The sequence below is a fragment of the Nerophis ophidion genome, linkage group LG06, assembly GCF_033978795.1.
Source record: "Nerophis ophidion isolate RoL-2023_Sa linkage group LG06, RoL_Noph_v1.0, whole genome shotgun sequence".
Taxonomy (NCBI): domain Eukaryota; kingdom Metazoa; phylum Chordata; class Actinopteri; order Syngnathiformes; family Syngnathidae; genus Nerophis; species Nerophis ophidion.
The window spans coordinates 22571063-22584129 of NC_084616.1; the positions used below are offsets into that span (position 1 = coordinate 22571063).

A 13067-nucleotide genomic window follows, 5' to 3' on the forward strand; every position below is an offset into this window, starting at 1 on the left:
TAAATTTCAGCATTAACTTTTTCCACTAGCTAATAAATTTGAAAATAAAATGAGGTGGTCAGGGTTGGGTGGTGGTGGGGTTTGGTGTTAGCGGGGGTGGATATTGTAGCATCCTGGAAGAGTTAGTGCTGCAAGGGTTTTTTGCCTCAAGGGCCAAATGAAATTACACGGCCGGCCAGATTTGGCCCACGGGCCAGAGTTTGAAACCCATGCTTTAGAGTAAAACCATTAACACAAAAACCAAAGCAGAAAACTTCTAGACAACGTTTATTGTGTATCAAAATACTGTCTTACAAACACTTAAAGCATTTTTATTCATAGAGATAGAGCTGAAAGAACAGGAATGCAATAGAAGGCGCTTCAAAAAGGAGAAATAGCAACATCTGTTTTTGTTTTTTGGTCACGGTCTTGGAAAGACGCCATGTTTAACCCTTTTGTCCAGCATAGTTTTAGAAAAGTTCCCTTTTTGAAACAAACGCTCGCCGTGTTTGTGTTTTACAGAGAATCCACGCACGCACGTTAGAAATAGGACACAGGGGAAAAAAACTTTTGTTAGTTTTTTGTTTTAGCAATGTGAGCATGCAGGTGACACTACAGCTTCCCGCTTTTGACGAGCTTCTCTAAAGAACAGCAGTGCCTAAAAATTGCCACACTCAGCAGGTTATTAGTGGACGAGCTAGCGCTACAACTAAGACTTTAGCAGTCTTGTTCCCTAAAAAGGCACTTTGACGCCATCTGAAGGAGCCGAGTGGTTTCAAACATGACGTGCTAGTTTACCATCAGTACAAAAAAAAAGGTGCCTTCTCCTACACACTTTGCTTGGTCAAAATATGTCAGATTGTAAAGCGGGAAAAATTGTTCTGAACGCTCTTAGGACATTTGTAAAGTTTTGTAGTCGGTGCAAAAAAGAAGCGCTGCGTGTGGCGTGCTTGGACTTGGAGCTGTAAACAACAACAAGAGTGGAAGCTGCAGCTCGCTGTCTTAGACGGAGACGTGGAAGGGGCTGCCGGGAATGTGGTCGTTCCCCCACTTGACCACCAGGACGTACTCGCCCTTGTCCTTCAGCTGGTAGCTGACGTTGTACAGGCGGTTGCCCAAGTGCTTGACCAGGATTTCCTCGCACGGGACTTTGGGGCCGTCCACCCCGACCAGCAGCATGTTGCGACCTGCGACACACAAAAGGAAAGTCATGCGTGAGATAAGACACTTGAATGAAATATTTTTGGCGAACAAGACTGATGTTATTTACTAGGGGTGTGGGGAAAAAAATCGATTCGAATACGAATCAAATAGTTTATGTTGTGCGGTTCAGAATCGATTCTTATTTTTTTTAAATCTTTTTTTTTTTTTAATCAATCCAACAAACCGCTACACAGCAATACCATAACAATGCAATCCAATTCCAAAACCTGACCCAGCAATACTAAGAACTGCAATAAACAGAGCAATTGAGGAGACAAAAATGACAGAACAAACCAAAAGTAATGAAACAAAAATCAACAGTATCAATATTAGTTATAACTTCAGCATAGCAGTGATTAAAAATCCCTCACTGACATTATCATTAGACAATTATTAAAAAAAAAAAAAAAAAGTGTCACAGTGGCTTACATATTGCATCGCATCTCATAAGCTTGTCAACACACTGTGTCCAATGTTTTCACAAAGATCAAATAAGTCATATTTTTGGTTCGTTTAATAGTTAAAACAAATTTACATTATTGCAATCAGTTGATAAAACATTGTCCTTTACAATTCTAAAAGCTTTTTAAAAAAAATCTACTACTCTGCTAGCATGTCAGCAGACTGGGGTAGATCCTGCTGAAATCCTATGTATTGAATGAATACAGAATTGTTTTGAATCGGAAAAATATCGTTTTTGAATTGAGAAACCGAATCGAAAAAAATCAATATATTATCGAATCGTGACCCCAAGAATCGATATTGAATCGAATCGTGGGACACCCAAAGATTCACAGCCCTATTATTTACTGTATTTTTAACTCAATGGCTACTTTTTTCCCAACGCTTTGGACCCAGCGGCTTATGAAACGGTGCGGTTGATTTATGGATTGTTCTTCACGGACGGTCATAATGTTTTTGTATCAAAGAGTTTTCAATGAAAAGGTGTGTTATTGTTTAAGTTCGCTCACTGCAGGTACTGCGGGGTTGAAAATGTATTTCCTGTTTTTGTCCCTTGAACTGGAAGTATAACTGTCAAAGCATCTGCTCAAAAGTTCTACAATATAACTACACTTACTAAACTGTCCCATACGTGTTGTCTGTCGGAGTGTTTTTAGGCATATTTGTTCGTGCTATCATGTAATAAAGCTGGCGTCAGTCTTAGCTAATATGCTAACATGTTTACCACTGTTTTAGTGTTATAACAGCAGCATTCTTTTGTATCGTTTCAGTTTCACAAATTCTTAAGTAAATTAACCAAAACTTCACCGTGAAGTTATTGCATCTGTTTAGCGGATTGGAGAATTATTGTGCGCAGGTAGTGGGTCCATGATGACTTCTGTTTTATTTGATCAGCCGTTTTACTGCTGTGTCACATACATTTGGGGTATATTTATAATAGACAAAATACAGCCCAGTGTGGCTAATATGTAAAAATATATTTTTCATCCTAAAATTTGGTGGGTGTGGCTTAATTATCTGTGCTGTACTCTATAGCCTGGAAAGCATGGTATTGTGTAATATTTCTCAAAATGCAGATCTAGAAGGGCTGTTTGTAAGCTTTAAGGTAGTTCTTTTCAAATTGTGGAGAGGGTCTCACTGGGGAGGAACAAGCTTCATTATTCTCATGCTTCATAAATATGGCTCTAAAAAGCTGTGCCCGACAAAACAATCCTGACTTCCTAATTTTGATTAAAACCATCCATCCATTTTCTACCGCTTGTCCCGTTCGGGGTTGCTGGAGCTTATCGCAGCTGCATTCGGGCGGAAGGCAGCATACATCCTGGACAAGTCGCCATCTCACTGATTAAAACTAATCAGCACAAATTGTTTTATTCATTAAAGGTTTTATTTGTTGTGCTCCCGAGTGAATTTTGCTGATCAACTTGAATGTATTAAATTTTCATGGCTAAAGGTTCAAGTCAGTCCAAAAATGGTTTTAAATTTCAGGCAAATCGATGCACTAAAAACTAAGTTTTTTGTTTTAAGTTGATTTATATTTAATGTCAATAAGCATGCAGAGGTGTACTTATAACATTTTGATAAAAACTATTGGGGTACAAATCATTGATTCACGATGGTTATTCTTTTAAATAGATTGTCAAAAATCAATATAAAATATATATTTTTAGAGGAATATCAATTCATTTAGGAGGAATTAAAACAAATTTTTAGGCCACTTGTCAACTAACCTGTAACATTTTAAGAAAATCACGTTGAATCGACAATCGTCACCCGGGATTTGCCCAAAGATTCAACCCCCCTAACGGTCAACTAGGGGAACACACCTGCTTTGCTGCAGTCCACAGTGAAGTTGTTCTTCTGACCAACAAAACCTTTGGTGAGACCCTGGCCTTTCGCCGCCACCTTGCTGGCGTCCGACTTGACGGGCGCCCCCTGCTGTGTGGCGCTGATGGCACGTGTCACAGGGTCCACCATGACGGAGGAGGTCTCGTGCATACTGTGGCTGGAGACGAGTTTGGAACCTGAAGGAGGGTGGCGACAACGTGAGTTTGTATCATCCGCCGCTTGCGCTCAGTCTTGGTTCTCACCCGTGATCTTGGCCTTGAAGGGGCTTCCCACGATGTGGTAGGGCCCGCCATATTTGATGGATATGAGGTAACTGCCAGGCGCCATGGGCGTGTATGTGACCTTGTAGCCCTCAGAGCACTCCACACAGTCCATCTTCACCTTGGAGGGCCCATCGATGGTCACCGCCAAGGCCCCGGGGCCGGCGGTGCTGGTGTTGACCACAAACTCGCAGGCGGTCCCTGCAAGTCAACATGGATTCAAGCGAGCTGAACATCCGGCTCAGGTGCGTGCAAGGTTACCTGTGTTGCCTCCTTCCAGGCCGGGTCCGTACGCAGACACCATGCCGGGGTCTCCCGCCTGCCCCGCCTCGCCAACACGTATCTTGAAGGGACTACCGGGAATGTGACTGCCGTTGAACTTCACATCAATCAGATAGAGACCGTTCTCTCTCGGGATGAAGCGCACGGCGTATTTATCTGCGTGCAAATATCAAAGTCAGACTTGTTCTTCAACGCCTGCAACCATCTCTGCAGCTACCTTCATCGATCTCAGTCACGCAACATTCTTCCAAAGCTCCTGAAGGGCTGTGGACCTTGGCGTCGATCACTCCCTTCGCGCCGTTCAGGCTGACCGCAAACGATGCCGGATGGTTCACCTTCAAGCCAGACTCCTGCTCAACACAGTAACTCTCACACTCAAGCAGGCGGATGACACCATTAAACTCCACACGTGTGGACACATCGTACACACGCCACGTGTGGACATTTGCAATATACACCATTAATGGGCATACACATACAGCACATACAGTGGGGCAAAAAAGTAGTCAGCCACCAATTGTGCAAGTTCTCCCACTAAAATGATGACAGAGGTACATTTCAACTATGAGAGACAATGTGAAAAAAAAATCCAGGAATTCACATTGTAGGAATTTTAAATAATTTGTAAATTATGGTGGAAAATAAGTATTTGGTCAACCATTCAAAGCTCTCACTGATGGAAGGAGGTTTTGGCTCAAAATCTCACGATACATGGCCCCATTCATTCTTTCCTTAACACGGATCAATCGTCCTGTCCCCTTAGCAGAAAAACAGCCCCAAAGCATGATGTTTCCACCCCCATGCTTCACAGTAGGTGTGGTGTTCTTGGGATGCAACTCAGCATTCTTCTTCCTCCAAACAGGACAAGTTGTGTTCATAACAAAAAGTTCTATTTTGGTTTCATCTGACCACATGACATTCTCCCAATCCTCTGCTGTATCATCCATGTATCCATTTTGGTATAAACTCAAGTCGTGGTGTTTGGAGGAAGAAGAATACTGAGTTGCATCCCAAGAACACCAAACCTACTGTGAAGCATGGGGGTGGAAACATGCTTTGGGGCTGTTTTTCTGCTAAGGGGAGAGGACGATTGATCAGTGTTAAGGAAAGAATGAATGGGGCCATGTATCGTGAGATTTTGAGCCAAAACCTCCTTCCATCAGTGAGAGCTTTGAATGGTTGACCAAATACTTATTTTCCACCATAATTTACAAATAAATTCTTTAAAATTCCTACAATGTGAATTCCGGGATTTTTTTCCCCACATTCTGTCTCTCAGTTGAAGTGTACCTATGATGAAAATTACAGACCTCTGTCATCATTTTAAGTTGGAGAACTTGCACAATTGGTGGCTGACTAAATACTTTTTTGCCACACTGTATGGACATACACAGCATACAACAAATAAGGATATATACATGTTTTATAAGTACACAAACATTTGCTTACCAGGAGCTCGCTAACAGGGCTAAAGAGGAGGGCTGGACAAACACATTGACAAAGTGAGGAAAACACTTGTGCTGGCAAGATTTAGTTATGTGAGCACGAATGCAAAAATATATTTTATATATTTTTAGAAATAGAATATTTAAAAATGTATGTAAATGGGCATGAGTGCAATAATTATTTTAACATTAATGTTGGTGCTCATGAGGGCAAAATAGAATATTTTAACATTGATGTTGGTGTGCATGAGTGCAAAGATAAATATTTTACTATTTATGTATGTGGGCATGAGTGCAAAACTACATATTTTAACATTTATGTAAGTGGCCATGAGGGCAAAATTGAGGTATATTTTACTATTTATTTAGGTGTGCACGAGAGCAAAACTACATATTTTAACATTGATGTAGATGGGCATGAGTGCAAAATGGAGGAATATTTTACCATTTATGTAATAACCCCGTTTCCATATGAGTTGGGAAATTGTGTTAGATGTAAATATAAACGGAATACAATGATAATTTTCCTCCCATATTCAGTTGAATATGCTACAAAGACAACATATTTGATGTTCAAACTGATGAATTATTTTTTTGTTGCAAATAATCATTAACTTTAGAATTTGTTGCCAGCAACACATGACAAAGAAGTTGGGAAAAGGCAACGAATACTGATAAAGTTGAGGAATGCTCATCAAACCCTTATTTGGAAAATCCCACAGGTGTGCAGGCTAATTGGGAACAGGTGGGTGCCATGATTGGGTATGAAAGCAGCTTCCATGAAATGCTAAGTCATTCACAAACAACGATGGGGCGAGGGTCACCAATTTGTAAGCAATTGTTGAACAATATTTCTCAACAAGCTATTGCAAAGAATTTAAGCATCTACGGTCCGTAAAATCAAAAAGTTCAAAGAATCTGGAGAAATCACTGCACGTAAGCGATATTACAGACCTTTGATCGCTCAGGGGGTGCTGCATCAAAAACCGACAGTGTGTAAAGGATATCACCACATTGGGCTCAGGAACACTTCATAAAACCACTGTCAGTAACTACAGTTGGTCGATACATCTGTAAGTGCAAGTTAAAACTACTATGCAAAGCGAAAGGCATTTATCAACAACACCAAGGAACACCGCCGGCTTCGCTGGGCCTGAGATCATCTAAGATGGACTGATGCAAAGTGGAAAGGTGTTCTGTGGTCTGACGAATCCACATTTCAAATTATATTTGGAAACTGTGGACGTGGTGTCCTCCGGAACAAAGAGGAAAATAACCATCCGGTTTATTATAGGCGCAAAGTTCAAAAGCCAGCATCTGTGATGGTATATTAGTGCCCAAGGCATGGGTAACTTACACATATGTGAAGGCACCATTAATGCTGAATGGTCCATACAGGTTTTGGAGCAACATATGTTGTCATCCAAGCAACGTTACCATAGACGCCCCTGCTTATTTCAGCAAAACAATGCCAAGCCACGTGTTACAACAGCGTGGCTTCGTAGTAAAAGAGTGCAGGTACTTTCCTGGCCCGCCTGCAGTCCAGACCTGTCTCCCATCGAAAATGTGTGGCACATTATGAAGCATAAAATACGACCACAAGACCCCGGACTGTTGAACAACTTAAGCTGTACGTCAAGAAAGAATGGTAAAGAATTCCACTTTCAAAGCTTCAACAATTAGTTTCCTCAGTTCCCAAACATTTATAGAGTGTTGTTAACAGAAAATGTGATGTAACACAGTGGTGAACATGCCCTTTCCCAACTACTTTGGCACGTGTTGCAGCCATGAAATTCTAAGTTAATTATTTGCAAAAAAAAAAAAGTTTATGAGTTTGATCATCAAATATCTTGTTTTTGTAGTGCATTCAATTGAATTTTGGTTTGAAAAGGATTTTCAAATCATTGTATTCCGTTTATATTTACATCTAACACAATTTCCCAACTCATATGGAAACGGGGTTTGTAGGAGTGCATGAGTGCAAAATGGAGGAATATTTCAACATTCATGTAAGTGTGCATGAGTGCCAAATGGAGGAATATTTTACCATGGAAGAATATTTCAACATTCAAGTAGGTGCACAACTGTGCATGAGTGCAAACAAGGAATATCAAATACAATTTTGACTTAAATTCTGATTACTATCACGTATTTGACTTGAGTTTCAAGTTGTGATGTAATTTTGATTGTGTGTGTGAGTGAGTGAGAGAACAGAGAGAAAAGCAGCCCATATCAGACCTCTTTAACCCTTTAGCGCCTCATAACTGCGAGAGGCTGTTGGGAGCCTTTAGAATGAGGCACGAGAAACACACACAATCCTCTGGGATGCCAGAAGCCTTGCACTGCCCAACAACGCAGCAGCTGCGCACACTTTGTCTACTCTGTCAGCTATTTATATTTCTTTACTCTTCATCATAATTAGTGCAATCCTATAACCAGCTCCACTTTATCTAATATTCAAAGTAGAATTCTAAATAAAGAATTGACGGTATCACATATTCGAAACGCACAAACTTCTAAATACCCCACCATTGGTTAAAGCACTATTTTAAAATTGTATTTCATGTCACAATCTACTATCTTATTTTATTAAAAATGTTACAATTTTATTTTACCGTCGACCGTGTTTTTTGCTCTTACCGTCGACCGTGTTTTTTGCTCTTACCGTCGACCGTGTTTTTTGCTCTTACCGTCGACCGTGTTTTTTGCTCTTACCGTCGACCGTTAGTTGCTCTTACCGTCGACCGTTAGTTGCTCTTACCGTCGACCGTTAGTTGCTCTTACCGTCGACCGTTAGTTGCTCTTACCGTCGACCGTTAGTTGCTCTTACCGTCGACCGTTAGTTGCTCTTACCGTCGACCGTTAGTTGCTCTTACCGTCGACCGTTAGTTGCTCTTACCGTCGACCGTTAGTTGCTCTTACCGTCGACCGTTAGTTGCTCTTACCGTCGACCGTTAGTTGCTCTTACCGTCGACCGTTAGTTGCTCTTACCGTCGACCGTTAGTTGCTCTTACCATCGACCGTTAGTTGCTCTTACCATCGACCGTTAGTTGCTCTTACCATCGACCGTTAGTTGCTCTTACCATCGACCGTTAGTTGCTCTTACCATCGACCGTTAGTTGCTTTTACCATCGACCGTTAGTTGCTTTTACCATCGACCGTTAGTTGCTTTTACCATCGACCGTTAGTTGCTTTTACCATCGACCGTTAGTTGCTTTTACCATCGACCGTTAGTTGCTTTTACCATCGACCGTTAGTTGCTTTTACCATCGACCGTTAGTTGCTTTTACCATCGACCGTTAGTTGCTTTTACCATCGACCGTTAGTTGCTTTTACCATCGACCGTTAGTTGCTTTTACCATCGACCGTTAGTTGCTTTTACCATCGACCGTTAGTTGCTTTTACCATCGACCGTTAGTTGCTTTTACCATCGACCGTTAGTTGCTTTTACCATCGACCGTTAGTTGCTTTTACCATCGACCGTTAGTTGCTTTTACCATCGACCGTTAGTTGCTTTTACCATCGACCGTTAGTTGCTTTTACCATCGACCGTTATTTACTTTTACCATCAACCGTTATTTGCTTTTACAAACTGTCATTAAATTTTACAATCTACGTTATTACATTTTACCATCTACTTTATTTTAGTGTACCCCCACCTGTCTGAGGAGGATTTCTGCTGCATTCTGGGCAATGACCTGCGGCCTGGCGGGTGCTTGCACGCGGACGTGTGTGTGTGTCTCAGAGCCTCACCTGAAGACTGGCAACAGTGAGGCGTCGGGCGTCGTCTGAAGGCGAAGCCACGGGAACGATGAAGGGGCTATCAGGGATGTGCTCGTCGTTGAAACGGATCGACACCTCGTAGTCCCCTAAAGCAGCATGGAACAAAAAGGTTATTTCGTCAAATCGCTACCATGGCGTCCAGAAACACGTTTTAATCTAGGGTTTCCTAAACATGGGGTTGAGAGGCCGCCAAATACTTTTCCAAGCTGTGGCTCATATGGACCGCAGTTCTAATACGCTTTTCTCCCACTTGTGGCTGTAATGCTAACAACCAGAAGACGTGAAGAAGTTTAAGCACAAATGTGTTAATTTTCTATCTAAATTAATTGTTCACTTTATGAGCAGCATATAAAATGCCAGTAAATTATAAAGCCCCCTCCTGCTCTGTCACTAATATAGTGGACATTTTCATTGTCCTCTATGGCGTGCAGTGTTAGTAAAAGGGTCATTCTTGGATCAAAGTGTGTTAGGAAGAAATGCAAATATATCGTTTTAAATCTCTTATTTTACACTAAATAAAGTAAATTCCTGAACAATTTTTCAATTGATTTGTTTTTGGCCCTGGTAGCCGAGGTCCCAGATTTAGCCCAATGAGTAGCACAGGAAGAAAAGCAAGCACGTAATAATTTAGAACAGGATACAAAGTGTTGGTTACAAACAGCACAGGTTAATAGGAATTTATTTTCAAAAAAAAAAAAAAAGCATAAATTATGATAGATATGATTTGACAAGGTTTAGACCTGCTATACAAAAATAGTTTGGATAAAACAATGTCAAAATAAATTTAAATAGACATGTAATCAATATCAATGAAAACTACTTTCGATAAAATGTTACATTTATTTTTGTAGAAAGAATGCGGAAGTATGGAAGCAAGATTGGTTGCATGAACAAATGGTAAATGGGTTGTACTTGTATAGCGCTTTTCTAACCCTTTTTAAAAAGGAGCCCAAAGCGCTTTGACAGTATTTCCACATTAGCCCATTCACACACACATTCACACACTGACGGCGGAGGCTGCCATGCAAGGCGCTCACCAGGACCCATCAGGAGCAAGGGTGAAGTGTCCTGCCCAAGGACACAACGGACATGACTCGGATGGTAGAAGGTGGGGATTGAACCAATAACCCTTAGATTCCTGGCACAGTCACTCTACCAACTTCGCCACGCCGTCCCCCAAAGGCACTCGCTCTCTGGTGACCGAGCAACGCAGGAAGTGATCACCTGAGGAAGTCACCTGGACGGGTTTTTGGATTTTTTATTTTTTCCCCCACCAAACGTAGTCAGACCGATGTGGTCTGCAAAATATGCAAGGCACGACCGCCAATACCACACCCCCTTTGCCGCACTTACCCTTTAGAGCACAGTTATATTTCCTGCCACTAAACCTGCAGAAAATAGGTTTCTCTAAATTTACATTTTCACACTATTTTCTTACACTTCATAAAGCATCTTACATATTCCTTATTTTTGCACCTTCATTTTAAGAGCTTGTTAAGTGCTCAATGTGATTTTACTATTTTGTTTTAATCGTTTATGTATTTTCCATGCTTGTGGTGACATTTCTGCCTTGATAGCCGAGGGGATTATAAATCAAAGGAATGTTAAATTTCAAATAAAAATGCTTATTTTTCAAAGCTCATAAAAAAACAACAATTATTGGTGTTGATTGATATTAAACACTTGTATTGTGATACAGTTCTCAGCCATATCGCCTCAGTCCTAATTAAAACCAATGAGTATTTTATTTTAAGATGAGTAATTCATACTGTGAAAATCATTAAGAATCCTTTCAGTCGACACATGTAGATTCAATAACTCCAATAAAGTTTGGGGGCATGCTCCTCCGGTCCAATGAACTGTATACAAGCCAGCTAATTATTCATGTGTGTAAAACGTCATGCGTCTGTTATCTCACCTGGTTCCTGCACAATGTAAGAAACTCCACTGGAGCCGTCCTTACGGTCCTCAAAGGCAATTTCCGCCTTGCTGGGTCCCTCTACGGCAATACTGAGCCCTCCGGCACCGGCCTCCCTCGTCCAGATACTGAATTCAGCTGGAGAAAGAAAAAAACATTTAAAAAGTTTGAGTCAAACAGTTGCATAAACAAGCGGGCCACCACACCGACCTGGCACTCCAGCCTCCGCTCTCTCCAATCCCGGTCCTCCAGCACGGACCTTGTGTGCCCCTCCCTCTCCAAGGGGGCCAACTGTAAACTGGAAGGGGCTGCCAGGCACATGCACGTTGTTGTATTTTACACAGACCGTGTGCACGCCCGTCTCAGTGGGGACGAATCGGATGCAATATGTGTTGTTCTCTCCCTCCATGATGTCGGCCTGGTGAACCTGACCGGACGGGCTGGTCACCTGGGCGGTCATATCAGCGATGCTGATCTCTGGACAGACATTTTTGCAAAATGGGGGAATATTTTAATTTGAGGTGTGCATGTGTGCAGAAATAAATATTTTAAGATTTATGTATGTGGGCATGAGTGCAAAAAATATTAACATTCATGTAGGTGTACATGAGTGCAAAATGGAGGTATATTTTAACATTTATGTAGGTGGGCATGGGTGCAAAACTACATATTTGTACATTTATGCAGGTGTGCATGAGTGCAAAAAAAAATACTTGAACATTTATGTATGTGGGCATCAGTGCAAAAAATACTTTAACCTTCATGTAGGTGTGCATGAGTGCAAAATGGAGGAATTTGTTGCTGTTTATGTAGGTGCGTTTTTGTGAAAAATTGAGAAATATTTTGCCACTCTTAGGAAATAGTGTAATTGCTATAACGCAAAAATGCGATAGCTAACATTAACATGGTCATTTTGATTTGAGCATCGAAATTCCCTTACTAATTTAAGTGAAACCCTCCTCTTTGAAATCAAACAAGCGAGTGAAAGCCGAGCCAATGTTGATCCTTGACTGTCCTTTTATCCGGGTAGGCTCTTTCTTTTTTTGTCTCCTCGTTTGAACTTCTGCCATGATAGCAGTAATTGCACATGGGCGTTCTTTTTCTTGTCTGGCAGCACGCAGGTGTTTGCATCGACTTCAGTCTTTTTAACGAATGGGGAAAGGAGAAGTGACTTATGCCGTATAGTAAGTCAGCATATTTGTAGTTTTTTGTGTGGCAGGGTTCCTGCCACCCTCCTCAAAGTCACTAGACAGACCTCAGGCCATGACTGAGGTGTCATACTAGTAAGTCCACATATTATCCCAAAAGTTTTGAAAATATTTTGCCTAATATTCTTTCAGATTGGCGGTAGTGTGACATGAAAAGTGTAAGGAAAAAGGTTATAAAAAGACAAACATTTAAAAAGACAAATATTTGCATTTTTATTCCTTATTTAATATTTCAGCCATTCCTCATTACATTATGCATTTTTCCTGTATATTTTTACTTTTTGGGGTTTTAATTTCTCCAATGTGCCATAAAAAGAGGTGCATAAATTTTGCCTTCCTGGTGAAAGAAGTGAAGCAGTGGTGTTCAAAGTGTTGCCAAACGACAGAAAAGGGTCTCAAAAATGTATTATACTTATGCAAGCATTAAAAGGTTGGCTCGCATGCTGTGGTAATGCACACTCCCCGGGCTTATGGGGGCGCATCTACACTCACTTGGCGAGTAATTTTGATTATTGAATAACACAAGATATGTCTTTGTACATTTACTCCCTAAACATAGCAACAAAGTGGACCAATTCTGCTATGTGTAATTCTCTGACCAAGCAGGTGCATGTGAGGTGTGTTGTGCAGCGGAGTTAGGCCACACCTACACTTATGCTACACTCACTTCTATTAGCCG

At 41.2% G+C, this 13067-nt stretch overlaps 1 protein-coding gene across 3 annotated transcripts in view; it reads right to left on the minus strand.

Annotated features, from left to right (window-relative positions):
• Window positions 1-254: 254 nt before the first annotated feature.
• The window catches only part of flna (filamin A, alpha (actin binding protein 280)), a 109578-nt gene continuing 96765 nt past the window's right edge, over window positions 255-13067 (minus strand). For all 3 annotated transcript variants that reach the window (XM_061903107.1, XM_061903108.1, XM_061903106.1), the window contains 8 exons: window positions 11391-11657; window positions 11181-11318; window positions 9233-9348; window positions 4252-4384; window positions 4014-4190; window positions 3735-3953; window positions 3471-3668; window positions 255-1166 (listed from right to left, as the gene is read on the minus strand). In XM_061903107.1, coding sequence (XP_061759091.1) covers window positions 982-1166; window positions 3471-3668; window positions 3735-3953; window positions 4014-4190; window positions 4252-4384; window positions 9233-9348; window positions 11181-11318; window positions 11391-11657 — 1433 coding nt within the window. In that variant the 3' untranslated portion in view covers window positions 255-981. The remainder of the gene's footprint in view (window positions 1167-3470; window positions 3669-3734; window positions 3954-4013; window positions 4191-4251; window positions 4385-9232; window positions 9349-11180; window positions 11319-11390; window positions 11658-13067) is intronic.